Below are 25438 nucleotides of genomic sequence, written 5' to 3' on the forward strand. Positions count from 1 at the left end.
TTTGTTAAAGGAATGGAATTCTAATCAGGGATGTCCCCTCGTGATCGTTCTCTTGAATATTATGCAAATGGTTATAATGAAAATATGAGAAAAAAAGAAAATGTATATTATAATGACATAAATCACTCCACCCACCACAAATCATGTTCAAAATCGATCTACACATTAAAAAAATTCGAGCATAAATAGTATCAATATTTTATGAAAAATTGATTTTTCTTTTTTAATTTTGGATATATGAGTTGAATTTATAGTTGAGAATTTGTAAAATGATATATGTACGTTTTTGCATGAGTGTTGTCATTTTTTTTTACTTTCTTTCATGATTATTTGGATTGTATTTGAGCAAGGAAACATGCATCTTCCGGGAGATTATACAACTTGATAGTACTTGTTAACCACAAATAATTACTAAATCATGAAAAATCTCTTTCAAATATCAATAACAATAGTTGCACTAGTTACTCGAAATGCATATTTACCATCATTTATATAACTCATCAGTCTTGTTTTCATTGCACAACAGTATAATACTATAATTGATCTAACATTGTGGATCATACACAACAAAGGAATTAATCTTACACTTGCATGAAACACAAGGAAAATGTCCATATTTACATCAATCACAGAGAGATGCCATGCCACTATGCCAGCCCAGCCGTCTCACCAGTAGTTTCTGCAGCTGCATGCGCCGCGCTTGAAGCGGTGGAACCGGTTCCGGTCCCTGACGACGATCTCCCTCCCGAAGATCTCCGAGATGAGCGCGCTGTACGCGTGGCACTCCTTGCTCATCCGGAGGTTGGTGACGACCCTCACCGGCGCCCCCTCCGGCGTGCTGAGCAGGCCGAACGCCATGGCCAGCTTCTGGCTGTGCGCCGCGACCACGCGCCGCTTCTCCTCCTCGCCTGCGTCCAGCGCCAGCTCCGACGTGTCGGGCGTGTACCCCTCGAACCGGAGCTGCCACTCCATCTGGTGCAGCATCTCGTAGATGTCGTCCGCCCGCGGGTGCGACCTGTCCTGCGACACGAACCGGTGCGTCGCGCCGTGCACCTCGACGGCGCTGTACCCGGGGGCCTGCGCGAGGCCCCTGTCCACCGCCTCCGTCCGGCGCGCCGCGGCGGCGTCCCGGTTGTGGGCCCTGGCGTGCATGTCGGAGAGGATTATGTAGTCGCCGGCGTTGGTGGCGCCGAGGCGCTCCAGCTCCTGCAGCGCGCGCTCGGCGAGCTCCAGGTTGCCGTGGATGCGGCACGCGTTGAGCAGGCTCCGCCACGCCGTGTCCGTCGGCCCCGTGGGCATGCTCCCGATGAGCGCGCGCGCGTCGTCCAGCCTCCCCGCTCGCGCCATGAGGTCCACCATGCAGCCGTAGTGCTGCGCGTTGGGTGTCAGCTTGTGCTCCAGCCGCATCCGGTCGAAGCAGCGGAGCCCTTCCTCGAGGAGGCCGGCGCGGCTGCAGGCGTTCAGCACGCCGACGTACACGGCGGCGTCGGGCCTGTGGCCCTCCCTGACCATCGCGTCGAACACCTCCAGCGCCTTACGCCCGTCGCCGTGCAATGCCAAGCCGGACACCATGGCGCTGTACGTCCACGCGTTCTTGTCGTCCATCGCGTCGAACACCGCCGCCGCGTTCTCGATGCAGCCGCACTTGGCGTACATGTCCACCAGGGACGTGCTCATGAACGTGTTCAGCCTCGCGGTGTTCCTCAGCAGAGCGCAATGGATGCTCCGGCCGACGTCGTGGGCGCCCAGGTGCGCGCACGCCGAGAGCGCGCTGACCATGGAGCTCTCGTCGGGCCTCCATCCCGCGCGCACCATGGCGCCGAACGACTCGACGCACTCCGCCCAGCGTCCGGCCCTCGTGTACGCCGCGAGCAGCGCGCTCCAGGAAGCCGTCGTCTGCTCATCGTCCTCCATCTGCTCGAACGCGCGGCGAGCCAGGTCAGCCTCGCCGCACTTGCCGTAGAAGCTGATGAGGCTGTTCTGCGAGTGCTCGTCACGCTGAAACCCGAGCTTCACGAGGTGTCCCTGCAACTGCAATCGCAAAAAAAAGGAGAAAAAAATTGAAGCCCCAATTCACCGGATTTCAGATCACTCGCACGGTGCTCAGGTCAGTGTGAGCTGAAACTGTCACCTGTCTCCCTTCTTGCAAGGCGCCGAGCTGGGCGCACGCCTTGAAGACGAACGGGAACGTGTAGCTGTCGGGCTCGACGCCGTCATCCACCATGTCCACGAACAGCCGCAGCGCGGCCGCGGGGTCGCGGCCGCCGCCGCCGGCGGCGGCGACGTAGCCGCGCATCAGGGTGTTGTAGTCGAACGCCTCGGGGTCGTCGAGCGCCGCGAAGATGGAGGCCGCGTAGGCCATGCTCCCGGGCCAGTCGGCGGCGAGCGCGCACGCCGCGAGGAGCGGCCGCGCGTGCCGCGGCGAGCGGTCGAGGCCGAGCTTGACGTGCCGCGCGTGCGCCTTCCTCGCCTCGTCCAGGTTCGCGCATGGCGCCCGGTGATCCCTCCCCCTGAAGGCCGCCTGCTCCGCCGCCTGCGCCTGCGCCGGCGACGTCGCGGCGATCCCGACCTGGTGCTGCGCCTGGGAGAGCACTAAACCCCCCACCATGCTACATGGAGCGCCGGCGTTCACAAGAATCGTTTACCGTGAGGAGTAAAAATCGCACGTCTCGTCGTCTCGAGCAGTCAGCTAGCTAGGTAAGCTCGTCGTACGTGCTCGTTGGCGGACTATGCAGACGTGGACAGTGGCGCGGAGTGGGGTGGTCTACGTGGAAGGATTCTGTGGCTGGGAGGGCGCGCGGGGATTTCCATGGGCGGTTGGATGCCATCCACATCCTGGAGTTGGAGCGGGCAAATGGCAGCACGCCAGCATGGGCCGTGACAAAAATGGTTGGGCTCAGGATAAGGTACATACATGTCCCACCTGGGCAGGCACCGGGTCGGCGGTTGGCAGTTGGCACTGCTCTCGGTGAAGTGGAGGCGGCGGATCCAAATACTACGCCACTGCTTCCGCCATGGGCTGACCAGTGGCAGTGACCATCGGCGGTGGTTGATGGGGAAACCGTTGATGGGATCATGGGAGTTTGTTTACCCGAGAGGAGTTGATTTCAGACGAATTTGCTATACATCCTTCGAATTGGCCCAGATTATCTCCTTCAGTAGAGCTGACTGGGCTAAACGTAAGGACTGCGGCTGCTCACACACAACACAAGGCCTCCAGTCCACTGGTCTGGCTTGAGAAGCATCAGAAATCACAATTTAAGAGAAAGTCCACTTTACATCCCTAAACTATTGGCCAATTTTTAGTTGCGTCATTCAACCGCAAAACCGAATACAAAGCATCCCCTAACTTTTGTAAAACCAGTGAACATCAAGTCCCCTGGCAGTATTGACAGTGATTTCTACTGTCATAGCTTGTTGACTTAAAATCTTTGTCCCATGCGATGTCTACGTGCTGTTTATGTGGCCCTAGAATCAAAAATAAAAAAATAAAAAAAATAAAAAATAGAAACACCAATGGTGCCTCCACTGCCGCCTATTCCCAGGTGCCCCCGTATCTTCCGTGTCGACTCCAACACCAGCGATCCCATTGTAATATGCTCAAGAGGCTGGAGAGAAGGTTGGAGAGAAGATGGGAGGAGCGAGGGAGAGAGATGGTGACAACACGTTTGTCTCACTGTATTTTTTTTTATTTTCCAATGAAAAACACATATTGACATATGGGTCACATTGGTGATTTTCTTTTTGTTTCTGGTGCCACGTAGACACCACATGGATGTCACATGGACCAATACCAAGTCAATAAACCACATACGCACTTAATTTGCACTGATTTTAGATATTAGTAATGCTCTATGTCCATTTTTACGGGTAAGAGATGTGGCTGGAACTCGACTGTTGATAATTTACACACACCACTTGTAGGCATATCACTCCCTCCTGTGTTTTAGTTTTGAAGTAAGTTAAACTTTCATAATTTGATTAAAATTGTAAAATTATTCACTGTCTGGATCATCAAATTAGCTTAATTAAAATCCATCATAAAATACATGTTGGTAATGTATTTATTGGCATGGTAGATGTTAATTGTTTTTAATAAACTTGATTTAGGACAAACATACTGACTAGGCTGCCTTGACGTAGGCCCAACAGGCAAACGATGCAACTAAAATAGCTTAGGGTAATACAAAGATAGAATTTGATATAGACTCTTAGTTCAATGACAGAGATATACATTACTGAAGACTAGAGCTAAGATAAGCTCAACTAATAAGATTAGATTTCTACAAAATTTACATGGTGACTTAAAAAAAAATTAAGCATGACTTTAGAGGAAGGCGTAGGCAAGCCTTAGCAGTCCTAGGCCTGCCTCCACCCTGTCTTAGTTAATACATACGGAGTAATTATCCTCATATCCTATAATAATTGAGACAATGAAGTCTCTCAACCATTAATGCACAAAAACAACTTTGTTATCTTTCTTTCCTTTTCTTCACATAATATAACAAAATTTTCTCTAATAAATGCTAAGGGTCTATTGATAGGGGTTCAACTCCTAAATTTAACTCCAGTAATTAAGTCCGTAGTGAAGTTTGTAAGTTCAAGTGCCTTAATTTGGTTTCGGTGATTAATGACAAATCTAATTATATGAGACTAACGTTTTTATGAGCCTTTCTTTGACTAGTCTCATTTGGATATGGAAGTAAAAATGATGAGAGGTATGTATTAAACTTCACATATTCTAACTTGGTCTCTCTTGTGGATCCAAAATATAGTATGAGCTTCCTATTTGATCTTTATTGATTATGTGCATATGTGTTCCTTCATATCCATATGTATGCACATCTTGAGGGGGAGCTTATTCTATATTTTGTTTATTATAAGATTTCTATCTTGATTTGAAATCATTTTTCATCTCATCTCTCTATATTGTTTATATCGAGTTATTATCCATCACCAAAGAGAGAAAAGATTGTAAGATCTTGGATTAAACAATTTGTGTAATTGTTACTTTGGTGATAGATGATAAACCGATGTTTATGGGATTAACCTCTTTTTTGCATAAGTTGTCTACTAGGTTATTTCCCGATAATGAGATGTGGAAGACATGCATTCTTTTGTGATGGACCTTAATCATGACAAGGATGAAATGCATGGAGATAAAACGATATGTACCACTTCTTATCTCCTACTTTTTGATAGGTTCATATATATGATTTCCATGTTATTGATATATAAGTGTGAGACTAATGTTTACTCGAATGTTATCTTATTTAGTCTCATTTACATTGAGAACATGGAGATCATGAAGGTATATGTTTTATGTTGGTCTACATCATTACTACATATGCCTTCTCTATATGTATAGGATAAACCCCCATTGGTCATTCTCTAATTATGCATACACTTGCATCTCTTGTATATTTATTTGCATGCATATATTTAGGGGGAGCAAATCCTATACATTTATTGTGCATGTTCTAAATCCATGTTGTTCACCTATTATTTATATCGGATCTTTGCACTTGAGCTTGCATACGAGTATATGACACTTGTGATGTTAATGAATACTCAACAAACATATCCATATCTTTCATATGCAACCGGTTGGTCATCAAGTGAAGGATGACAACCGATTTGTTGAGACTAATGTTCTCCTTTGAGGTGTGAAAATGAATAGGTCCCACTACGATGAGGCTAATGAATGACACCATGGGTTAGTGGTCACCAAGCCAAGGACATCGTCATGTTGGCAAGAATGAAGTCAAGCTTGTGATGAGAATAAAGTCTTGACAAAGGATGGACAAGACCTCGGCATAAACATGGTTCAACCGGATGGTCACAAGTGTTGATCTCGGCTCAAGCTTGACCCCAAGATGGATGGCGCAAGGCAAAGGTATAATGTAGCTAAGAATGTTTTCTTAGTCTTTTCCCGGTCTTGGTGTTTGGTGTAGACCGGATTTGCTAGATAGGCGTCGTACTATCAAGAGGGGTCTATGAAGCGAGCTTGTGGATGATCTTGTGCCATATTAGTTCATATGCATGTAGGTGCATTTTGTGGGCTTGTCTAACCAAGTGTGATGAGTTTTCTCAAGTCCTAAACCAAGAGAGAAGTGGGCATGTCCAATAGGAGTGAGTGACATCTTGTGGGTATGTCCGGTGGATATCCTTTGGAGTGTGAGCCATTTATCCTTGACTTAAGTTGTGTTTCTTGGATGGATTTTTCATGGGTTGAATGGCACTTTGAATAAGCTTTCCATAGAGTCGAAGAACGCCAAATTCCAAGACCCGAGTCAAGAGATATCGCCGTTTTACTAACGGTCGGTTGAGCTGAAAAGTGACCTGCGGTCTGACCGTGGGCCTTAGGCCGGTCTGACCGGGTCTGTTAGCCGGTTTGACTGGCGTGGTAAGGCCGGTCTGACCGGCCCCACTGGTCTATTGCACTGGTCTGGTTTTTGGTGACGATACAGAGCCGCCAGAGCCACAACCGGTCAGACCGAGCCGACGGCGGTCTGACTGAGCCATGGACGGTCTGACCGGCCACTACACTACGGTCAGACCGACCAGGTTGAGTGGGCTCAATGATTGCCCTGTAACGGCTAGAAAAACTAGCCGTTACAAAGTAGTCCGGTCTGACCGGCCTCACAATGGCGGTCTGACCGGCAGAGCACAAAGTTGGGGATTTCGGTTCCAACGGCTAATTTTGGTGGTTGGGGGTATATATACCCACTCCCCAGCAGCAAAGGGAAAGGTTTTGGCACTCCATTGCATTATCTTGAACCCTTGCAAGAGCTCTTACACCCTTGTGCACTTAGTTTATCTAGTGAGGTGTTAGAGAGTGAGTTAAGCCAATCCAAGTGCATTGCTTCATTTTTATAGCTAGTGTGGCACTTGATCATCCTCGGCAAGAATCCTAGACTTGTTACTCTTGGAGGTTGCTGCCTCCTAGACGGCTTGTGGAGGTGTTGCCCGGTGACCTCTCCGAGGAGATTATGGAGGAGGCCCGGCACCGTTTGTGAGTGGTTTAGAGTTCACCACATTCGGAGTGAAGGAAGAACTACCCCGAGTGATCGAGGCTTGGGTAGTCCTCTCCGTGGGCCGGCTCCCACCTTGCCCACCCCTTGACGAAGGGGGCGTGCGGTGGCTTCGTGGTTGAGCGGTGGAGTTGGGCTCGCCTCAACGGGGATTAGGAAACCGGCGAGTTTCCGAACCTCGGTGAAAAATTCCTTGTCTCTTGTCTCATTTATTTGTTGCATTTACATTTGTGCTATTTACATTCATAGAGACATATTTGAGCCCATATCACTTAGGTTTGTAAAACTTAACTTAGTTGCTTAGTTAACCTTGCACCTCACCTTGCCTAGCAACTTAGGTTAGTTTTGTTTAAGTGCCATTAAGTTTTAAAACCGCCTATTCACCCCTTCTAGTCGGCCTCCTTGATCCTACAAAGTTGTAGAGAAGCATAAACCCAAATCCACCTCTCTAGTTCATTTTGTGAGAACACTTCAGCCTACCCCCACTCCCTTGTTTGAGTAGAGCTGAAATCATTTGGTTGAGCTCTAACTCCACATAAGAGGTGGAGCTGAAGTTGGAATTAGAGTTGTGCCCTAATAGGGCCTAAGAGTCAACTATAAGTTGTTTTACATAGTAACTATGTTTTCTTTCCACCTACCCCTCTCTTTCACGTCGCCAAATTTACTTGCATTGTATATGTCCTTATGATATGGAATGTAGCAGTATAAATGAAGATACCACGAGGATTCATTATCCAAATAGCGACGCTCCAATTCCTCTGCAAGAAATTTTCTTAAGAAACTTTGCAAAATATACTAAGGGCTTGTTTGGGGAGCTTAAGATTATGAGAAACTACTGATTGGTAGTTAGTTTCTGACTTTTAGTTTATTTTATAGACTATATAACTATAACTTATTAGGACTTGTAAAAAAACTAAACTGTTTGAGATAGCTTCTGATTTCGGGAGAAATTATAGCTGCTAAAAGCTTTCTAAACATGCCCTAGAATGAGGAGCTAAATCTGAGATTGGTTATCTAAACAGTGATGCTCTAGTTTATTTGCAAAAAGATATTTTTTTTGAGAAACTTTGCAACAAATAATAATAAAAAAACCAGAGCGAAATCTCTAGAGAGGCCACGTCTTCCGTGGCAAGAAAAAGCGAGTAATAATAACGCAAGCAAGTTCATCTTGGGCCGCAAGGCGAACTGCATAGCCGCCGTCCGTCCGTCCGATAACCGGTTCCCCACACAAATACGCTCGTTTCCCCCACCCACCGCTTCTCCTGGTCGATGCGCCGGCCGCCTTAAGCCTTAAACCCTACTCTCCCACAAACCCCCCCACCCAAAGCCGCCATGGCTGCCGCCGCCGCGAAGGCCGCGGCCGCCGCCCTCTCCACCGCCGGTGTCGTCGCCTTCTCCTCCGAGCGGGCGTACGCCGATGGGGGCGCCCCCGCGTTCCGATTCCCCGGCTTCTCCGCCCCCCCGACCCCTCCCCCCGCCGCGCAGCCGCCGCCGCCGACGCCGCCGGCTCCCGCGCCGGCCGCGGAGGAGAAGCGCAAGGTCCGGAACGATCACCCCCGCACCAGCGCCGCCGGGTTCGACCCCGAGGCGCTGGAGCGCGGGGCCGCTATGCTGAAGCAGATCGAGAACTCGCCGCATGGCAAAAAGGTAGGGGGATTCCGGGCTCCACCGCTCTGGTTGGGTGTTTCTTGGCCTGCATTCTTACGGGGGGTTCTCGACCCGTGGCCGCGCAGGTCTTCGAGATATTGAAGCAGCAGGAGGATGTGCGGAGGGCGGAGAACCTGACGAAGAAGGTGGAGTTTCAGAAGGAGCTTGCGGCGATCGAACTGGTGAGATATTTCTCGGCCTATCTTTTTTTTTCTGTGCTCTTACTTTCTTAGTCATGGTGAGCTGATGATTTGAACGAATTGGAATTGGTTCCAGTCATAAACCATTGCAACAAGTAAAAGAGAAGAAAGCGGAACGTTTTGAGACATTTAGGATTATGAAGGAACACTTTGTAGGATCAGTAATATTTTTGCGATTGAACGTCACAGCTATAATATTTTGTGTTCTTATGGTAATAATTTTTTATTCAGTTCTGACCGACATTCAGTTTGACTTATATGACTTCCATATGGTGTTTATTGGTGATATTTATGTCTAGCTAATCTAATTAGCTGCCAAAGCCATTTCCTTGATCATTTAGCCCTGTACACATTCAGGGTGTCATCACCAGGGCAATTCTGTATGCGAATTCACAAGTTAGGACATACTTTTGTTATTTACCATAAGGAATTTTGCAGGAGAAGACACGCGTTGATTATGATGAGAGGAAAAAACTTGAGCAACAGCGAGCTCAGGTAAAATCACAGATGTCTCGATACGAAGATGAGCTAGCAAGGAAGAGAATGCAGGCAGATCATGAGGCCCAGAGAGTGAGAAACCAGGAGCTCGTGAAGATGCAAGAGGAATCAGCGATTAGGCAAGAGCAGATGAGACGTGCGATCGAGGAGCAAATACAGGAAGAACGAAGAAAGACTGATAGAGCAAAGGCAATTGTGGAGAAGGAAATTGAGCAAGAGAAAATTTTAGCTGAGGCAAATGCGAGAATAAAGTTAAAAAAACAAACTGAAGATGTTGAAAGGCGATTGCTTATTGAGGGGGCAAAGGCTGAGAAGGAGAAGTGGGTTCAATTAATAAATACAACCTTTGAGCATATAGGAGGTATGCCAGATAAATAGCTACAAAATTGTGAATTTATTGGACTTCTTTTCTGTAGTATTATAAGATATTTTCATAAGTTTTGTATAATAAATATATTTTTAAGAATTTGGGAACACTCTTAGAAGAGATGGCTTTTCATTTTGTATGCCTCTACTAGGAAACTAGTTCCTAGTTTAATATTTTTTTCCTTTATATTTTGGGATGGAGGGAGTACTAAAGTAGACTATTTTAATTTTATTTAGTACTCCATCTTTCCCACGTAAGGCGAGCATGCATTTTAAGATTCAACTCTTGAAATATTTGATCAACAATTAATCTAATATAAATTCAATTTTATTTGATGAAGATAATATCATTGGACTGACATTTGAATTTTACTTTCCCATGGTTATGATTTTGTTGCTACAAACATTATAGTATATAAGAAATTAAAAGTTAAAGGTTGGATACACGTGCCAAGTTTGACCGCGTGTCCACGCCTTATACTGTGGGACAGAGGGTGCTGAGTGGAACGGTCTTTGTGTGCTCTTGTTATGACACAACTGTTTTAATATATAAAAGTTTGAGTGTCCTGTAATACTTTTCTTCTACATGTTTCAGGTGGTCTACAGACAATATTAACTGATCAAAATAAGCTAGTTGTAGCAGTTGGAGGTGTCACAGCACTTGCAGCTGGGATATACACAACAAGGTAAATTTCATAAGCCATACCGCTGTATATGTCTCAGATTCAAGAACACTTCTTTCATAAGTACCCATGAAGAGAGTGGCACAAATTAATTGTCCTTGGCAAGCTTATTGTACCTTCTTTTTTTCTTTTGCGCCCACTTTCAACTTTCAAGATTAATTTCCATGAAACTTATTCTAAAGATTGCACAAAGCAACCAATTGCTCTACCTATCATTCATTCACTGCCCATTATTTCATCTACCTTGAGATTGTTGCTTTCCTTTGGAATGCATCTGAATTTATGTTTTTGCCATTCATTTGCTCACTTTATATTCTTATATAGATTGGTGTATTTTATTCCAGGGAGGGTGCAAGAGTGGTCTGGGGCTATGTTGATCGTATTCTAGGTCAGCCATCACTTATTAGAGAGTCATCACGAGGGAAATATCCCTGGTCTGGTGTCTTCTCACGTGCTATGAGTACAATGACTAGTAAACTGAATAAAGGAAGCAACTTGGGGAACAACGGGAATGGGTTTGGTGATGTTATTCTAAATCCTTCTCTTCAGAAGAGAGTGAAGCAGCTTGCTAATGCCACTGCCAACACAAAACTTCATCAAGCTCCTTTTAGAAACATGCTTTTCTATGGTCCACCTGGCACAGGAAAAACGATGGCAGCAAGAGAACTAGCTCGGAAATCTGTACGTTATACTTGACAAGTCTCTGTGAACACTAATGACAATGTTTCGAATATTATTAGCTCACTAACATTATGGACATCTACAGGGATTAGATTATGCACTAATGACTGGTGGAGATGTTGCACCATTGGGATCGCAAGCAGTCACTAAGATTCATCAGTTGTTTGACTGGGCAAAGAAATCAAATAGAGGTTTACTCCTCTTCATTGATGAAGCTGATGCTTTCTTGTGCGAGTAAGTGATAATCTAATCTTCAGTCTGCTCTTGTTTGAAAATATGGATTTGCAGCATCTGAAAATTTCAGAAAGGATTTGAATCTCTATTTAGATACTAAAGTAGTAAAGTTTAATGAATGATATAAATGATTTGCAATCAATCAATCACTGAACTTGATGTAAGGACTTGCCATTCCATTTGTTACATGCTTTAGAATTTGCCACTTGATGCCTCAGTGACACATGGTACTTGTGAGCGAGGTAATAAGTTGACTGAGTGGCAAATCCTCAGTTTCCACATTCATCTATTTCAGTTTCTTTTGCCTGTGTGGTGCTTGCTTTTGTCAGTACGAAATTTTCATGCCATTGTTAAGCTGAAAATGGCCAGTAAAGTTGGGGCCCAAAATTGACCAGTTGTGCAGAAGTAACTGTATATTCTGAGCAAAAAAGTAGCTCTTTCTCTTGCATATGTTTATCCTAATTTTCACAAGTTCACCTGGAAAACGTTGGGTTAGCAAAGGAATGTGAATATGTGATCACCTTTGGATAAGAGCACTCATCTTCGCAATTAGGTAATGCTGTGCAGAGTTCTGCTTTCTAGCTCTTTAAAATTGTAACTCTAATTTCTTCCCACGTTGACATTACAGGGTGTGTATTCGTATATTTTCAATTGGTTTCCTTAAATGGGAATTTGTTATAGTCAAAGAATAGTATTAACATTTCAGAGTAATATCTTCTATCTTGCAGACGGAACAAGACATATATGAGTGAAGCTCAAAGGAGTGCCCTGAATGCTCTCCTTTTCCGCACAGGCGACCAATCTAAGGACATCGTCCTTGCACTTGCGACCAACAGGCCCGGTGACCTTGACTCTGCTGTCGCCGACCGAATCGATGAGGTCCTTGAGTTTCCCTTGCCTGGGGAAGATGAGCGGTCCAAGCTTTTCAAACTATATCTGGACAAGTACATAATGAAAGCTGGTGAAAAACACGAAAAGAGCTGGCTCAGGTTCTTCCGCGGTCAGCCTCAGAAGATAGAGGTGAAGGGTGTCACAGATGACTTGATACGGGAGGCGGCTGCCAAGACCGAGGGTTTCTCAGGAAGAGAGATCGCGAAGCTGATGGCAAGTGTTCAGGCTGCCGTGTACGGAAGCAAGGAGTGCGTGCTGACTCCAGACCTGTTCCGTGAGGTTGTAGACTACAAGGTCGCCGAGCACCAGCAGAGGAGACGACTTGCTGGCTATGAGCAGAAGAATGCTTAGGAAGTCTCTTTTCGCGCAACCCCCCCCCCCTCCCCCCTCTTTTGCTGTAGGCTCACAATGTTTATTTCTTGCGAGGTTGCCTGAACGGCCAGGTGATTTATCTGCTTCGTTGTCTTTAGCTTTATTATTCTTTTGCTGCAATCCTTACCCTTACATGGGGAGTTTTTGGCAATGGTGGATGATCAACAGAAGAAGAGGATTACATGTATGAACGATAACCTAACGCAGTGTCACTTGCGACAAGATGGGAAATTTACTGGACAATATCATTGATCAGCTCTAATTTCGCATACATATTCCCCTCTGTTGATCTTTATTTTTTAAAAATAAATAAATAAATAAACGTCATAGACTCGAAGTCATTGATCGCCGCTGTGGTCTTCTGAATGATCCAAAAGCTTTCAGTGATATGTGGTGTTGATATTGATCTGCTGGTCTACGTCGAAATGATACTGATCTGTTAGTCTACGTCGAAACACCGTATATACCGTGATGTGTGACTGGATGAAGTGTTGTGTACTCGTTTGGTCGTCACCATTGCCCCGGCATAGCGTGCACGGCGCCCAGCTCCACCGCATTTTTCTTCCGCGTTCTTCATTGCGGCGAGCTCGACTGCTCGAGCTTTCAACCATGAGTGTTAGAGTGGGGCCCTGCATTCTGCGAGGAATTTATTCGATTCTATCCTCCCACAAACAGCATGAATTCCTCTCTTAACACCATAGGCTATTCAGCCATTGCATCGATTTATTCAACTAATAACATGAGCACGAATTGCAAGCTCAAAAGGATCCAGCTGCAATTTCTGCCCAGTATGATGACTGTACTTTGGAGTAGAAAATTTGAAGAGTAGCATAAACAGACAGGGAAAGCAAGATTACCACCAATGAGTAGCAGTTACACAAAACCAAATCCAGCATATCAGTGATTCTGTGATAAATTTATTGTATTCAACAAATGCGACGGATGTAGTACACATTGCCTTTACCCGTATTTGTAGAAACATTTCACACCAACATCTGTTGTTACAGTTCCAAATTCAGACCTAACATTGCTGTATTCATCTCGTGGCATTTGACGAAGTGGAGTAATACATGTAAGCAGTAATGCACAAGCACAACAACATGAGGCAAAATAGAGTTGTACTAGCAACATCTAATTTACTGAAGCTCATTCGGCAGGACGCAGGCTCTCAGGCACGTCACATTCATCAAGCAGAGCTAGGATGTTATTCTCAGGGGCACTTACAGAGGGTAATATGGCGCGCTTCGGTACTGCGGATCGCGACCTTGCTCCGCTGCTGTCGGACTCAAGCTGCGATCCTTCCTTCACGACTGGCAGGTCTGTCATCACCCTCACACCCGCTGTAGCGATCCTTTCTTTCCATATCCTCCCATCCTAGTATCCATCAATCGATGCATCAAGTAAGGGAATATAGCTAGGTAAGTAGACACTGGAGGAAACAGGGAACCTGTAAGAGAAGGCATGTTGTTGCAATTGTAGCACTGGATTTTCCTCTACATAAGTTGAATAAAATGCATGGTTCTCTTGTGTGTAGGTGAAATGAATTTTCTCTTGTGTGTCTTGCTCCTTATAGTGGATTACATAACACAAACCAACAACACAATTCTTCCACAAACAGCGACTGAATGGCTTACATGAAGTATAGATGGTTCAGGAAGTGGACATTTCACAGGTTGATCAAGGTTGACAGGCTCCACTGGGTGCTCCACCGGCTTGAACTCGACGCCGACCTCAATGCCATGCGGACTATCTGCAGGAACAGCTTGTGAATCAGGCTCTCCGCTGTTCATGTTGGGTGCCAACGTCTCCACAACCTCCTGTATCACCAAAATGGAAACCCCCAAATCAGTAACTATTTATCTTTTCCTTTGATAACTAAAGTCGGTAACTATTTCGGTTCCCACAATTGCTGGTTGATTGCAGGGGTGGGCCACGTAATATTGTTAGCTCTGTGCAAATTTGTCAGGAACTGCATCTAATTCAAAGAATTGTCAAATCGAGAGAATTTCTCATAAACAACAAAAGCTCCCAACTTTCTCCAATTTTCTGGCAGCAACCAAGCTGTCTGTTCTTGGTTGACTAATCCAAAGAAAGCACCCAACAGTTATTAGTACATACTATACTATTTCACTTGAATCCAACCAAACAAAGATCATCTAAAAGCAACCATCCTCGCTGAAACAATCCTAATTCGAGACATCATAAGAGTAAAAGAAAGCAACTACCCTGCGCTGGAGAAAGCACAATCTACCCATGATAAGCGAATAAGAGATCAAATCGAATCAGCCCCAATCGAAGGGACCTCGCTGAGCTACCAATAACCTAGTCTTCAGCTATAGCCATCGACATCTAGATCCCTCCTTGGGGAATTAAAACTACCCAAAAAAAACACACACACACAAATGGGCCTAATATAATAGGAAGACCCAAGTGGCGCAGACGGGGAGAGAGAGAGCTCACGACGGCGCTCTTGGCGCGGCGGTGTGCGCCGGCGGAGAACCTGGAGAAGATTCCAACCATCGTCCCCCGCTCTTGCTCCGTACCTCGCCGGAGCTCAAGCTGGGAGCTCCCTTTTCTCTCGCTATGGGGGGCAGGCAGCTACTGATGATCGAGAAGAAGAGGAAGGAGACGAAGAAAAGAAAAGAAAACCGTCGAAAGTTAATGAGAAAAAAGACGCAAGGGTGTCCGGTCCCACCCGCCAGTGAATAAAAGTGTGGACCCCACATGTCAGTGACTCATTAACCAGAATATTAGTATTTGTGTTTTTTTCTTTTTTAAAAAAACTTGAACTAGACGCGACCTGGGTTGAGTGAGATTAGTACTACTAGTACTAGTCGGTTGGTCGGTCAGTCCACCCCGCGACACCAACCGATTTCGCAGCGCCAGCCCACTGATTCCTCACCGAATTTTTTCATTTTTTTTCTCTCTTTCCATTCTCCCCGGCGATCGAGTAGCCGGCTTCTGCTCGCCGCCCGCGCGCCGGAGGGAGGCGAGGTCCAAAGCCGGCGAGGCGCCATGCACCACGACCCCAACCCCTTCGACGAGGGCGCCGACGATAACCCCTTCTCCGTAAGCAGCTACTACTACCTAACCAGCTCTCTCTCTCTCTCTCCTTTGGTGCTCTCTGAGATCTCGGGCCGGATCTCTCCGCTTGGTTGGTGTGGTGTGGTGTTTTTGTGGCGGATGCTAATGGGGTGTGGGTGTGGTGTAGAATGGAGGAGGTGGTGGAGCACGTCGTGGTGGTGGTGGCGGCGGTGGTGGTGGCGGTGGCGGAGGCAAGTCTCAGTTCTCGTTCGGGTTCGGCGGCCTCGGCGGCGGCAGCAAGGGCGGTGCCACTGTCGACATCCCCCTCGACAACATGAGCGTAAGAGAGGCTAACCCAAGTGTCTCGTGATGTCGTCTGCTTTTAGGATCACCCACTACTTCTGCAGTGGTGCTTAGCGAGTGGCTGATCTGGAACTTCTTTTTAAATTATTTTTGTTCTTCAATGAAGGATTCGAAGGGCAAGGGGAAGGAGCTGTTGCAATGGGAGGCAGATCTCAAGAGACGAGAGGCGGTACGTGGATCATGCTGTTGCCTTTGATCCTTGGTGTTGGTTTAGTATTAAATGACGATGCTAAATTGTTAGCTGTGTTTCTGTTTTCTTGGATTTTTTTTTTGTGTTGGTGTAGGATATCAGGAGAAGGGAGGAAGCTCTCAAGAGTGGTAAGCTTCTAAGTGCATTGGATTTGGTCCTGTGATTTTCTTCTATTCTGTTATTGCTGAACCTTTCAACTGAATGTTGTGCGTTCACGAAAAACTGAATGTTGCACACTGTACCGCGTTGATGACTTGATGTAGCCGGGGTGCCCATGGAGGAGAAGAACTGGCCACCATTCTTCCCAATTATCCACCACGACATTGCCAACGAGATACCTGCCAATGCACAGAAGTTGCAGTACCTTGCATTTGCAAGCTGGCTTGGTACAGCAAATCATCTTTTGATGATAACTATCCCTAATGCAGGGTGTTCCTATATACTGTTTTCAAGAGGACCGCGCTATTCATACTTATGGAGAATGTTTGTGTCATTGTAATTTACAGGGATTGTACTTTGTCTCTTCTGGAATTTTATTGCTGTCATTGTCTGTTGGATCAGAGGAGGAGGTGAGCTAAGCACTTCTTTCTCGCTAGTTTTGCATTCCCTGTACAATGCCCATGCAGGCATGCACCTGCACATGTGTATTGTACAATTTACTTGAATAGCTGTTTAGATACCTAAAACGTGCTTTTATTGCACTTTTATGGTTTTTACTGCAGTCTGCTCCAGGTCACTAAATTTTGTACTTTCTTGTGCAGATTCCAAGCTCTTTTTCCTGGCTACTATCTACGGTATGCTTGGAATGCCTCTGTCATACTTGATGTGGTATAGGCCTCTGTACCGCGCAATGAGGTATGCCTCCAACAGTTAATGTTTCATACTATCAACACAGAACAATCTACTGTCATTTGCTTCTCGCAATTTGTTAACGAAGGGATTCCAGTGTTCCACTTCCTGTCAGCCTAACTATACTGAAAACACTAACATGCACATCATTGTTAATAAACCGCAGAAAATATTCATATGTTCATAAAGATGTAAAATAGGCAATCATGAATTCAATGGTGTTTAACATCAACTGAACTGCAAGTACCTATATGTTTACTACTAGCATTGCTTTTATTTTTAATATTCTGTCAATATGTTGAACAGAACTGATAGCGCATTCAGCTTTGGATGGTTTTTCCTTTGCTACATGGTATGGCCTTGATCAACTTGCATGTAAATGCTTTTTTGGGTTGCAAATCCTGAATGAATTATTTCATGTCTTTGTTTTGGTGTAGCTTCACATTGCCTTCTGTGTATTTGCTGCCATCGCTCCACCAGTTATATTTCGTGGAAAATCATTAACGTAAGCTACTATTGAGAGCTTTCAATATGATGAACCTCTGCTATTTCAACAAGATTTGTGCTTTAGTTTATCTGATCCGATGCTAATATAAATATGTTTTGTTTGACACCAGTGGTATATTGGCTGCAATTGACACCTTCTCTGATCATGCAATAGTCGGGGTGAGTAGTTTTGTAGATTCTGTTTTGGATCTTCTGTACCTGGCATATATTGAATAAGCAACTAGGCATGTTTTATGCTAACACTTCTCTACTCACATAGTCTACAAATATTTCATTGCGACTTTGCAAAGGTCCGCTATTGAGTATATGTATGTGATTTTGATATAAACTTCTGTTATTTCAGATCTTTTACTTTGTCGGATTTGCCTTGTTTTGCTTGGAGACACTTGTGAGCATTTGGGTTCTTCAGGTTTGTGACTCAGTCTGCTTTATCATGATGTCCCTTCCCTCCTACGGAGTATTAGTTTGCATTTTGTTTGTCAAGCCTCTTGGTGTTAGCACAACCCTTTCAGGCATGTCTGGATATTATATCTGAATGGATGATGAGTACTCCCTCGGTCCCCTAATATAAGGGATTTTGACATTTTGCTTGTACTGTTTGACCACTCGTCTTATTCAAAAAATTTGTGCAAATATAAAAAACGAAAAGTTGTGCTTAAAGTACTTTGAATAATAAAGTAAGTCACAAATAAAATAAATAATAATTTCAAATTTTTTTGAATAAGACGAATGGTCAAACAGTGCAAGTAAAACGTCAAAATCCCTTATATTAAGGGACGGAGGGAGTAAATAGTTATTTTTGACTCATGGAGTACATTCATTATGGATTAAATATTTTGAGTTTGGACATGCGTATATCGAGATAAATACAGTTAGTTATGGAACAATGATTATATTTATTCACATAATTTTGTTAATTTCTTATATATGTTAGTGCACTTCTCTAATTAGAAGCTTTTTGTACTTACTATTATTTTCATTGGTTTGGCTTTCTATCTGTTCATTTCTATGCATGACTTTCAACAAAAGTGAAGTTTCTTGCATTTAATAAAGTAGGATTTTTTTTTATTTACTTGTGATTGTAGCTTTATGGATAAAAGCACATGATGTAGATCAGCTAGCCAATCTTTTGTGGCTGCGATGTCCATTTGTCTCACAGTAAAAAAAAAACAAAAAAACAAAAGATTGAAGGCGCATATCACATTCTCACATTAATATCAATCCCTTGTAATTGGTGTTATACACCTTTACCTTTTTAACGTTATGTATCATTTCTCATCATGCATTATGCCAATGCCAACTTTTGATCCTCTGATTTTGGTGCATGCAGAAAGTATACATGTATTTCAGAGGGCACAAGTGAAGTGGGCCGTGGAAGAAATATTACAAAAGCCCACCAAATACTATCTGATTGAGCTGCAGTTCTGTGCATACATATATGTACATGTCGATCTTGTATGTTATGTAGTGATGGAGATGTTCTAAGTACATGTCAATCTATAGTGTTATTTTTTTTAACAGGAATACTATTTTATAGTGTTGTTTTCTGGGCTGATCGGTCTGTTGTGTTGAACCTCAATTCTTTACCTATACAAATTGCACTTTGTTCACTCTTTTGTTTGATAGTTCAATTTTACGGTTGATTGGTCTGTTGGCCTACGACAAGAGCCATGCTCGTTGGAACCAGAAGACAGCAACCCATCTGTCTGGGGATCTCATTTGTGCTTTGAGACTTGGAAGGAATCTTGCACTCCTTGGAGATTCAGCTTCCGCCGAACTTGGGATCAGGTGCAGTCCCAACTACAACTGCTGAACTTGGGATCAGGTGCAGTCCCAACTACAACTGCACGTTAGGGACTGCACAAGATCTTGTCCATTCAATTTTTCAGTGGAAGATCTAGATTAAATGCTACAATAACCTTGTTATAATAATTTTGTGCTAGATTGTTTGAATGAACAGTGTCCATTAAATTTGGGCTTTGGATTTGCATCCCACAGCCGTAGCATGACTGTCTAAGTTGCAGTCATACTGGACTGCACAGGAACCAAATTCGTACTCTTGTGCTCACCAATGTTTATGTATTTTTTTAACAGCAAATACAGAACCAAATGAGGCTGTTTATCATATTTTTCCCAGGTAATAATGTTCTGGTTTGGCACGGTTTGTATTATAAGCATTGATACAACTTGAGTTGAGAATACATGCCAGAAAATCGGCAAACAAATAATATACGGCACAAACCTGACATTATATATCATCAATGCATAATTGATTATATCATACGGCTGACCATTAACTTGCAAGATAAAATTGCACTGGAAAGTGGAAACAAATCGAATTTCTTCAGTTTCGTGGCCGTGGGATGTTGGGCGTTGGCAGCCCCCCAGCATATGCTTTGGAGATGTCCTGCGAGTCTCGGCCATCTAGACATCTAGTGACATGGATGCTGACTTGTCTTGGCCACACAGTGACGCGGCTGCTGATGAAGTGATGAGGTGCTCACCTGCTGCCACGAGATTACGCGTGGACTGCGTTGGTGGGCTAGATGTACATATATGGTGCACAGCAAACAGCAAGGTTGAAGGGAGCAGCATCAGCGATATCCAGCCTCCAGTTTCCAGCCTCCATTCCCTCATCCTCAGCCAGCCATCCCTGCGCTGCCACGTGGCATAACCATATCTAAATTCATGAAACCACCACCAAGCTTTCTCCCGAGCATCCCTGGCCATCACAAATTCAAGCATCGATTAATCGGCAGCACAGGAACAAGTGCATGTATTCTCCGGGACATAAAAATGCAGGACGTGTAAAATAAATCTCAAAGTACGTCCTTCTCTTCGTATCTTGGCAGCTAGCAGACAAGCAAAAAAGCACTGCAACTTTCAGCACATAATACTTATATAAATTCAGAAATTAAGTGAGAAATGTTAGAAACATCACCAGAAAGGATGATTGTAAGAGAGCCAAAAAGCTTTTCTTAACAATAAAATTCAGTGTCCATAGGGAGAATGCTGACAAAATATGATTATTTGAAATTGAAGAACTCATTTTCAGTTCACTATAAGCTGCCCTTGATATCATCAGAAAAGAAAGGAAAATAAGGGGTACCACATCATCATCATCCTCTCTCCTCCTTATGTTCTCCTAGCTCTATCCCCTCAATTCTTTCAACCTCCTCTCTCTTCTCATCAAGCCTCAATCAAAAGGCTTGAAGGGAAGAAGAGCAACTCCAGCAGGTAGAAAGGCCAGAAGCAAAGATGGCGATCTCCAGCCTACATGCCACCACCTCCCTGCACTCCCCATGCACCACCAACACAAGCTTCAGGCAGAATCAGGTCATCTTCTTCACCACCAGAAGCAACAGGAGGGGTAGCACAAGGTACGGAGGAGCAAGAACCTTTCAGGTTTCATGCTCAGTCGACAAGCCAGTGGTGATTGGCCTTGCAGCAGACTCAGGATGCGGGAAGAGCACCTTTATGCGCCGGCTCACCAGTGTGTTTGGTGGTGCTGCAGAGCCACCCAAGGGTGGCAACCCAGACTCAAACACACTCATCAGTGACACGACAACGGTGATATGCCTCGATGACTACCATTCCTTGGACAGGACTGGCAGGAAGGAGAAAGGTGTGACTGCCCTGGACCCTAGGGCAAACGATTTTGATCTCATGTATGAGCAGGTGAAGGCAATCAAAGAAGGCAAGGCAATTGAGAAGCCAATCTACAACCATGTTACTGGTCTCCTAGACCCACCGGAGCTTATCCAGCCCCCCAAGATTTTTGTCATTGAGGGCTTACATCCCATGTGAGTTTACATTTTATCCCATGCTCCACATGATTCTTCCTTCTGCTGTAGTATTTGGTGTTTATTCTTTTGTTTCTTCATCACATTTGATTACATTCTGGGTAAATCGCTCTCATAATCTCAGTCCAAATTATGTTATATATCTTAAAAAATATTTCAAGTACCTGATTTTTCAGGAGGTAAAAATACTTCCCGAGTAAAACTAACATGATCATTTTGCAAGTCTAACACAAGCAGATTGTTTTTCCAATTTCTTGTCATTACTTATTAGTTTACTTATACTTTTAAACCAGGTTTGATGAACGTGTGAGGGACCTCCTAGATTTCAGCATCTACCTGGACATCAGTGACGAGGTTAAATTTGCATGGAAAATTCAGGTCTGTCCAACAGTAAGGTTAATGTATTTCTTCTTCCACATGAGCCATGGAACAGCAGATTTTGCTAAAATAAACTTGCACTTATGCAGAGGGATATGGCAGAGCGCGGTCACAGCCTTGAAAGCATCAAGGCTAGTATCGAAGCCAGGAAACCAGATTTTGATGCCTTCATTGGTACTGCTTTTTACTAACTAAAATTTCAAAGCTACAATTATAATTCAGTAAAAAAAAGAAGAAGCTATATTTGAATAGATAAAAGATATGCAAGGCATACCACATCAAATCACCAACAATTGAAACTCAATAAAACAAGACATGTCAATGCTTACCATTTGTTATGACAGATCCCCAGAAGCAATATGCTGATGCAGTGATTGAAGTTCTGCCAACCCAGCTTATTCCTGATGACAATGAAGGAAAGGTGCTACGTGTTAAATTGATCATGAAAGAAGGTGTAAAGAACTTCAACCCAGTTTACCTCTTCGACGAAGGATCAAGCATCACCTGGGTCCCTTGTGGAAGAAAACTCACATGTTCTTATCCTGGCATCAAATTTGCCTATGGCCCAGACACTTACTTTGGGCATGAGGTAATTTAAATGGTTTATTTGTCCCTTTTTGCCATGTCCGCAGCAAACCAACCACTGTCACTTGGATATTAAAATGACAGCAAGATAGCGAGCAGTCTGAACTCCGAAGTATGAACAAATACTCCAAAACAACTATAGATCAACAATTCACTTCGTACACAAATCATAATTGTCAATCAGCTTTCCTCTCCCAGAGCTGTATATGCTTACTGGTTTGTTGATGTCTTCAGGTATCAGTGCTGGAGATGGATGGCCAATTTGACAGACTAGATGAGCTTATCTATGTTGAGAGCCATTTAAGCAACCTCTCAACCAAATTTTATGGAGAGGTGACACAGCAAATGCTAAAGCATGCAGACTTCCCCGGCAGCAACAATGGAACAGGTCTCTTCCAAACTATCGTAGGACTGAAGATTAGAGATCTCTATGAGCAGATTATTGCTGAGAGGGCCGGTGCACCTACTGAAGCGGCAAAAGTTTAATGAGCTCCACATTCATATTTCGTGAATCTCTTCATCACCATACCATATCAATGACAATGGGCATCCTCGCATTTCTTGTAACTAGTTTTGGAAATATTACAGCTAGAAGAAAGTAGGATGGTCATTGCATAACTTGTGAAACCATGCAATGGAACTTCTAAAAATCCCTCTCCATGAGGGTGCTCCTACATCTCTTCTTGACACATTTCAATGTACATCTTCTATATTTCAATGTAGAAAGAAATACGGTTGCTTTCTACTATAAAAAATAGGTCCTTCCTTTAGTGCCTCTCTTGTTGGCTATTGCTTCTGGTCATAAGTCAACAACATATGATCGACAAGGGAAGAAAATACAGACGGAATATTTATAGATGAATTGGGAGTAAAATTTATGAGTGGTAGTCCAATGAGTGCCTAACCAATCTCACTCTATTGTGTGGATCTGCAGTGAGAATAATGCAATTCAGTGAATCATATTCGTTCACCAATTAATGGAGTCATGGGATCATCATGGTTATATGCAGCTATACTTTAAACAGAAGTTATATACGGTGCACATGATAGTTTCAGATAAATAACAAACAGACAACCATGAAAGGAACTCCAGATTTCAGAACAGAAACTCATAGGCTTGCATATGTGAATTTCAAAAGCACATTGCATAAACATGGAGTCTAAGAATTGCATAAATAATATGATGCTGAGCATGAATATGAGACAGTGCATGTTATGCAAGCCTAAAAGAGAAGCCTACAAACTCATACAAAACATTGGTGATCAGCATGTACCGGCCTACCAGGTGGTACCACCGGAAGTCATGACGACAATTACAATCTGTACTTGGTGTTTCCATATGATACAAAAATGTGACTTACTATGACATGTGTTGGCTGAAAGGGAATTGCTAGAAAAACACTCATTATGTTGGCACAACATGCTACGGAAGTAAAATATCCACAGTAATAGATTTACAGCAAAACAACTGATCATAGATAAGGTTTCTTCACTTGTCTCACTAGTTACCATGCATCATCAAAAGAGAAGACGTGGATAAATCCATATCTGTGAAGGCCATGGCAAGTGGTTCATTGCTTGAATGGACAATGGTCCAAGCCCTTGACCACCGAGAGGCACCTCACGCCCAGGCCGCCATGCATACCAGTCACGGCACCCAGGAGCAGCAATGTAAATTCGGTTCGCCTCCACGCCACAGTTCTCCACGTCTACACAAGCAGCTGTACTCCTCCCGGCGCAGTCCACAAACAAGCTGTAAGCCCCAATGTTGTCCACCTCTTCCCACCTCATCTTCACCATGTCAAGTGCATAGACGCCAACCTTCTTCACACTCACCAATGTCTCAAACATATGGCCCAATTTCGGCCCCATCATGAAGAGCACCAGGAGCAATCGATCACCGGCGGCGACCAGATGCGGGCCGAAGTGCCACCGGTCGAACGTGCTGACCTCAGGGAGGCCGGCGGCGTGCAACATTTGGGCGGATTTGTTCGGAGGGTTGGCATCGAGGTGGAACTCCAGCAGCTGCGCGCGATCGGTCAAGCCGAGGACGCGCCCGCGGAATTCGAGGATGGATCGAACGAAGGAGGCGGCACGGGGGAGGCTGTGCTTGGTCCAATCGAGGCGAGGGTTGTGGCCCGCGTCGCCCACGGGGAGGGAGAAGAAGGCGTGCTTGGAATGGAAGAGGAGGAGGCGGCGGGATGGCGCGAGGGCGGCGTAGTGATAGGCGAAGTGCGGGGAAGGGAGCGGCAGCGCGTGGCGCGTGGCGCCGGTGAGCGCGTCGACGAGGTGGAGGCCGTGGAAGGGGTCGCGGCGGCGGAGGAGGACGAGGTGGCCGCGGGAGGAGGAGAGGAGGGTGGCGTCGCCCGGGACGGGGTAGGAGGAGAGGAGCGCCGCGACGACGAGCTGGGAGAAAGGGACGACGCGATAGGTGGGGCAGAGGAGGAGGAGCGGCGGGATGCGGGGGCGGACGAGGTCGGCGGCGGAGTCCCGGAGCAGGCGGCGCCAGGGCTGGCACGCGGCGGCGAAGGCGTAGACGGAGCGGAGGCAGGGGAGGAGGCCCCGTAGCACCTCCGAGAGCGGCAGCTCCGGCAGGTTGGCCCAGTCGCGGAACTCCGGCGAAGGATCCATCACCGCACCGCCGCCGGTGGGGGAGGCGCAAATCATCGGAGTTCTCGTGGGGCGCGCCGCCGGCGAGGCCTTTTCTCCCCTTCCTGCAGACGAGGACCGTGGCCGGTAAATGGGCCGGGCCGTTGACGCCGCCACTTTAGGAATAAGGTCACCGGAGGTCCCTCAACTTAACAGCTAGATTTTTATAGATCCCTTAACTACAAAACCAGAAATGTGTACCCCTAAACTCTCTTAAACCGTTCACCGAAGGTCCCTCGGAAGTTTTTTTGCCCGGTTTTGCTGACATGGCATCCTAGTCAGCAAAAAAAAATTAAAAAATTGCGTGGGGCCCACATGTCAGTTGCACATCTTTTTTTTCTCTCTTTTGTTCTTCTCCTCTTCTCTCTTCTCTCTTCAGCGAGCGCAGCAGCCATAGGCGGAGCGGTGTGATGGGGTTCTCCTCCATGGAGGCGACGAGCACGGCCGCGGCTGTGACGGCAGGTTCCCAGACCCGAAGCCAGTG

At 45.2% G+C, this 25438-nt stretch overlaps 6 protein-coding genes across 6 annotated transcripts; 3 read left to right on the top strand and 3 right to left on the bottom strand.

Annotated features, from left to right (window-relative positions):
• Positions 1 to 461: 461 nt before the first annotated feature.
• LOC4330408 (pentatricopeptide repeat-containing protein At1g31920) lies at positions 462 to 2724 on the bottom strand. Its single transcript, XM_015767759.3, has 2 exons — positions 2132 to 2724; positions 462 to 2031 (listed from the first exon to the last, which is right to left on the bottom strand). Exons 1-2 carry the CDS (start codon positions 2606 to 2608, stop codon positions 667 to 669), a joined length of 1842 nt encoding a protein of 613 aa, XP_015623245.1. The 5' UTR covers positions 2609 to 2724; the 3' UTR covers positions 462 to 666.
• A 5487-nt stretch (positions 2725 to 8211) lies between these two features.
• LOC4330409 (uncharacterized) lies at positions 8212 to 12877 on the top strand. The gene is made up of 7 exons (XM_015771115.3): positions 8212 to 8681; positions 8768 to 8863; positions 9320 to 9740; positions 10341 to 10431; positions 10773 to 11109; positions 11195 to 11343; positions 12072 to 12877. The coding sequence occupies exons 1-7, from the start codon at positions 8367 to 8369 to the stop codon at positions 12583 to 12585; spliced, it is 1923 nt and encodes a 640-aa protein (XP_015626601.1). The 5' UTR covers positions 8212 to 8366; the 3' UTR covers positions 12586 to 12877.
• A 602-nt stretch (positions 12878 to 13479) lies between these two features.
• Positions 13480 to 15236, bottom strand: LOC4330410 (uncharacterized). The gene is made up of 3 exons (NM_001428230.1): positions 15067 to 15236; positions 14241 to 14423; positions 13480 to 13980 (listed from the first exon to the last, which is right to left on the bottom strand). The coding sequence occupies exons 1-3, from the start codon at positions 15124 to 15126 to the stop codon at positions 13753 to 13755; spliced, it is 471 nt and encodes a 156-aa protein (NP_001415159.1). The 5' UTR covers positions 15127 to 15236; the 3' UTR covers positions 13480 to 13752.
• Positions 15237 to 15460: 224 nt separating this feature from the next.
• LOC9266378 (secretory carrier-associated membrane protein 5-like) lies at positions 15461 to 19149 on the top strand. Its single transcript, NM_001428228.1, has 12 exons — positions 15461 to 15675; positions 15818 to 15970; positions 16100 to 16162; positions 16278 to 16311; positions 16447 to 16569; positions 16690 to 16752; positions 16945 to 17038; positions 17339 to 17384; positions 17470 to 17537; positions 17650 to 17698; positions 17883 to 17948; positions 18870 to 19149. The coding sequence occupies exons 1-12, from the start codon at positions 15622 to 15624 to the stop codon at positions 18900 to 18902; spliced, it is 846 nt and encodes a 281-aa protein (NP_001415157.1). The 5' UTR covers positions 15461 to 15621; the 3' UTR covers positions 18903 to 19149.
• A 1514-nt stretch (positions 19150 to 20663) lies between these two features.
• LOC4330413 (phosphoribulokinase, chloroplastic) lies at positions 20664 to 23074 on the top strand. Its single transcript, NM_001428229.1, has 5 exons — positions 20664 to 21342; positions 21636 to 21720; positions 21810 to 21894; positions 22065 to 22309; positions 22540 to 23074. Exons 1-5 carry the CDS (start codon positions 20798 to 20800, stop codon positions 22789 to 22791), a joined length of 1212 nt encoding a protein of 403 aa, NP_001415158.1. The 5' UTR covers positions 20664 to 20797; the 3' UTR covers positions 22792 to 23074.
• On the bottom strand, positions 22746 to 24982 carry LOC4330414 (uncharacterized). Its single transcript, XM_015770234.3, has 2 exons — positions 23815 to 24982; positions 22746 to 23233 (listed from the first exon to the last, which is right to left on the bottom strand). The coding sequence occupies exon 1, from the start codon at positions 24970 to 24972 to the stop codon at positions 23824 to 23826; it is 1149 nt and encodes a 382-aa protein (XP_015625720.1). The 5' UTR covers positions 24973 to 24982; the 3' UTR covers positions 22746 to 23233; positions 23815 to 23823.
• Positions 24983 to 25438: the final 456 nt, after the last annotated feature.

This window comes from Oryza sativa, chromosome 2, assembly GCF_034140825.1.
Source record: "Oryza sativa Japonica Group chromosome 2, ASM3414082v1".
NCBI classification, from domain to species: domain Eukaryota; kingdom Viridiplantae; phylum Streptophyta; class Magnoliopsida; order Poales; family Poaceae; genus Oryza; species Oryza sativa.

What these genes read in the sequence shown, in the direction of transcription:
- LOC4330408 (XM_015767759.3), bottom strand. Translation starts at nt 2,608, where the DNA reads ATGGTGGGGGGTTTAGTGCTCTCCCAGGCGCAGCACCAGGTCGGGATC. An exon ending in CCTTGCAAGAAGGGAGACAG is followed by an intron (nt 2,032 to 2,131) that starts GTGACAGTTTCA and finishes TTGCGATTGCAG; the next exon opens with TTGCAGGGACACCTCGTGAA.
- LOC4330409 (XM_015771115.3), top strand. Translation starts at nt 8,367, where the DNA reads ATGGCTGCCGCCGCCGCGAAGGCCGCGGCCGCCGCCCTCTCCACCGCC. An exon ending in AACCTTTGAGCATATAGGAG is followed by an intron (nt 9,741 to 10,340) that starts GTATGCCAGATA and finishes TACATGTTTCAG; the next exon opens with GTGGTCTACAGACAATATTA. An exon ending in GCTGATGCTTTCTTGTGCGA is followed by an intron (nt 11,344 to 12,071) that starts GTAAGTGATAAT and finishes TCTATCTTGCAG; the next exon opens with ACGGAACAAGACATATATGA.
- LOC4330410 (NM_001428230.1), bottom strand. Translation starts at nt 15,126, where the DNA reads ATGGTTGGAATCTTCTCCAGGTTCTCCGCCGGCGCACACCGCCGCGCC. An exon ending in GCCGCGCCAAGAGCGCCGTC is followed by an intron (nt 14,424 to 15,066) that starts GTGAGCTCTCTC and finishes TTGGTGATACAG; the next exon opens with GAGGTTGTGGAGACGTTGGC. An exon ending in CTGAACCATCTATACTTCAT is followed by an intron (nt 13,981 to 14,240) that starts GTAAGCCATTCA and finishes GATGGATACTAG; the next exon opens with GATGGGAGGATATGGAAAGA.
- LOC9266378 (NM_001428228.1), top strand. Translation starts at nt 15,622, where the DNA reads ATGCACCACGACCCCAACCCCTTCGACGAGGGCGCCGACGATAACCCC. An exon ending in ATCTCAAGAGACGAGAGGCG is followed by an intron (nt 16,163 to 16,277) that starts GTACGTGGATCA and finishes GTGTTGGTGTAG; the next exon opens with GATATCAGGAGAAGGGAGGA. An exon ending in CTGATCATGCAATAGTCGGG is followed by an intron (nt 17,699 to 17,882) that starts GTGAGTAGTTTT and finishes CTGTTATTTCAG; the next exon opens with ATCTTTTACTTTGTCGGATT.
- LOC4330413 (NM_001428229.1), top strand. Translation starts at nt 20,798, where the DNA reads ATGGCGATCTCCAGCCTACATGCCACCACCTCCCTGCACTCCCCATGC. An exon ending in AGATTTTGATGCCTTCATTG is followed by an intron (nt 21,895 to 22,064) that starts GTACTGCTTTTT and finishes TTGTTATGACAG; the next exon opens with ATCCCCAGAAGCAATATGCT. An exon ending in ACACTTACTTTGGGCATGAG is followed by an intron (nt 22,310 to 22,539) that starts GTAATTTAAATG and finishes TGATGTCTTCAG; the next exon opens with GTATCAGTGCTGGAGATGGA.
- LOC4330414 (XM_015770234.3), bottom strand. Translation starts at nt 24,972, where the DNA reads ATGATTTGCGCCTCCCCCACCGGCGGCGGTGCGGTGATGGATCCTTCG.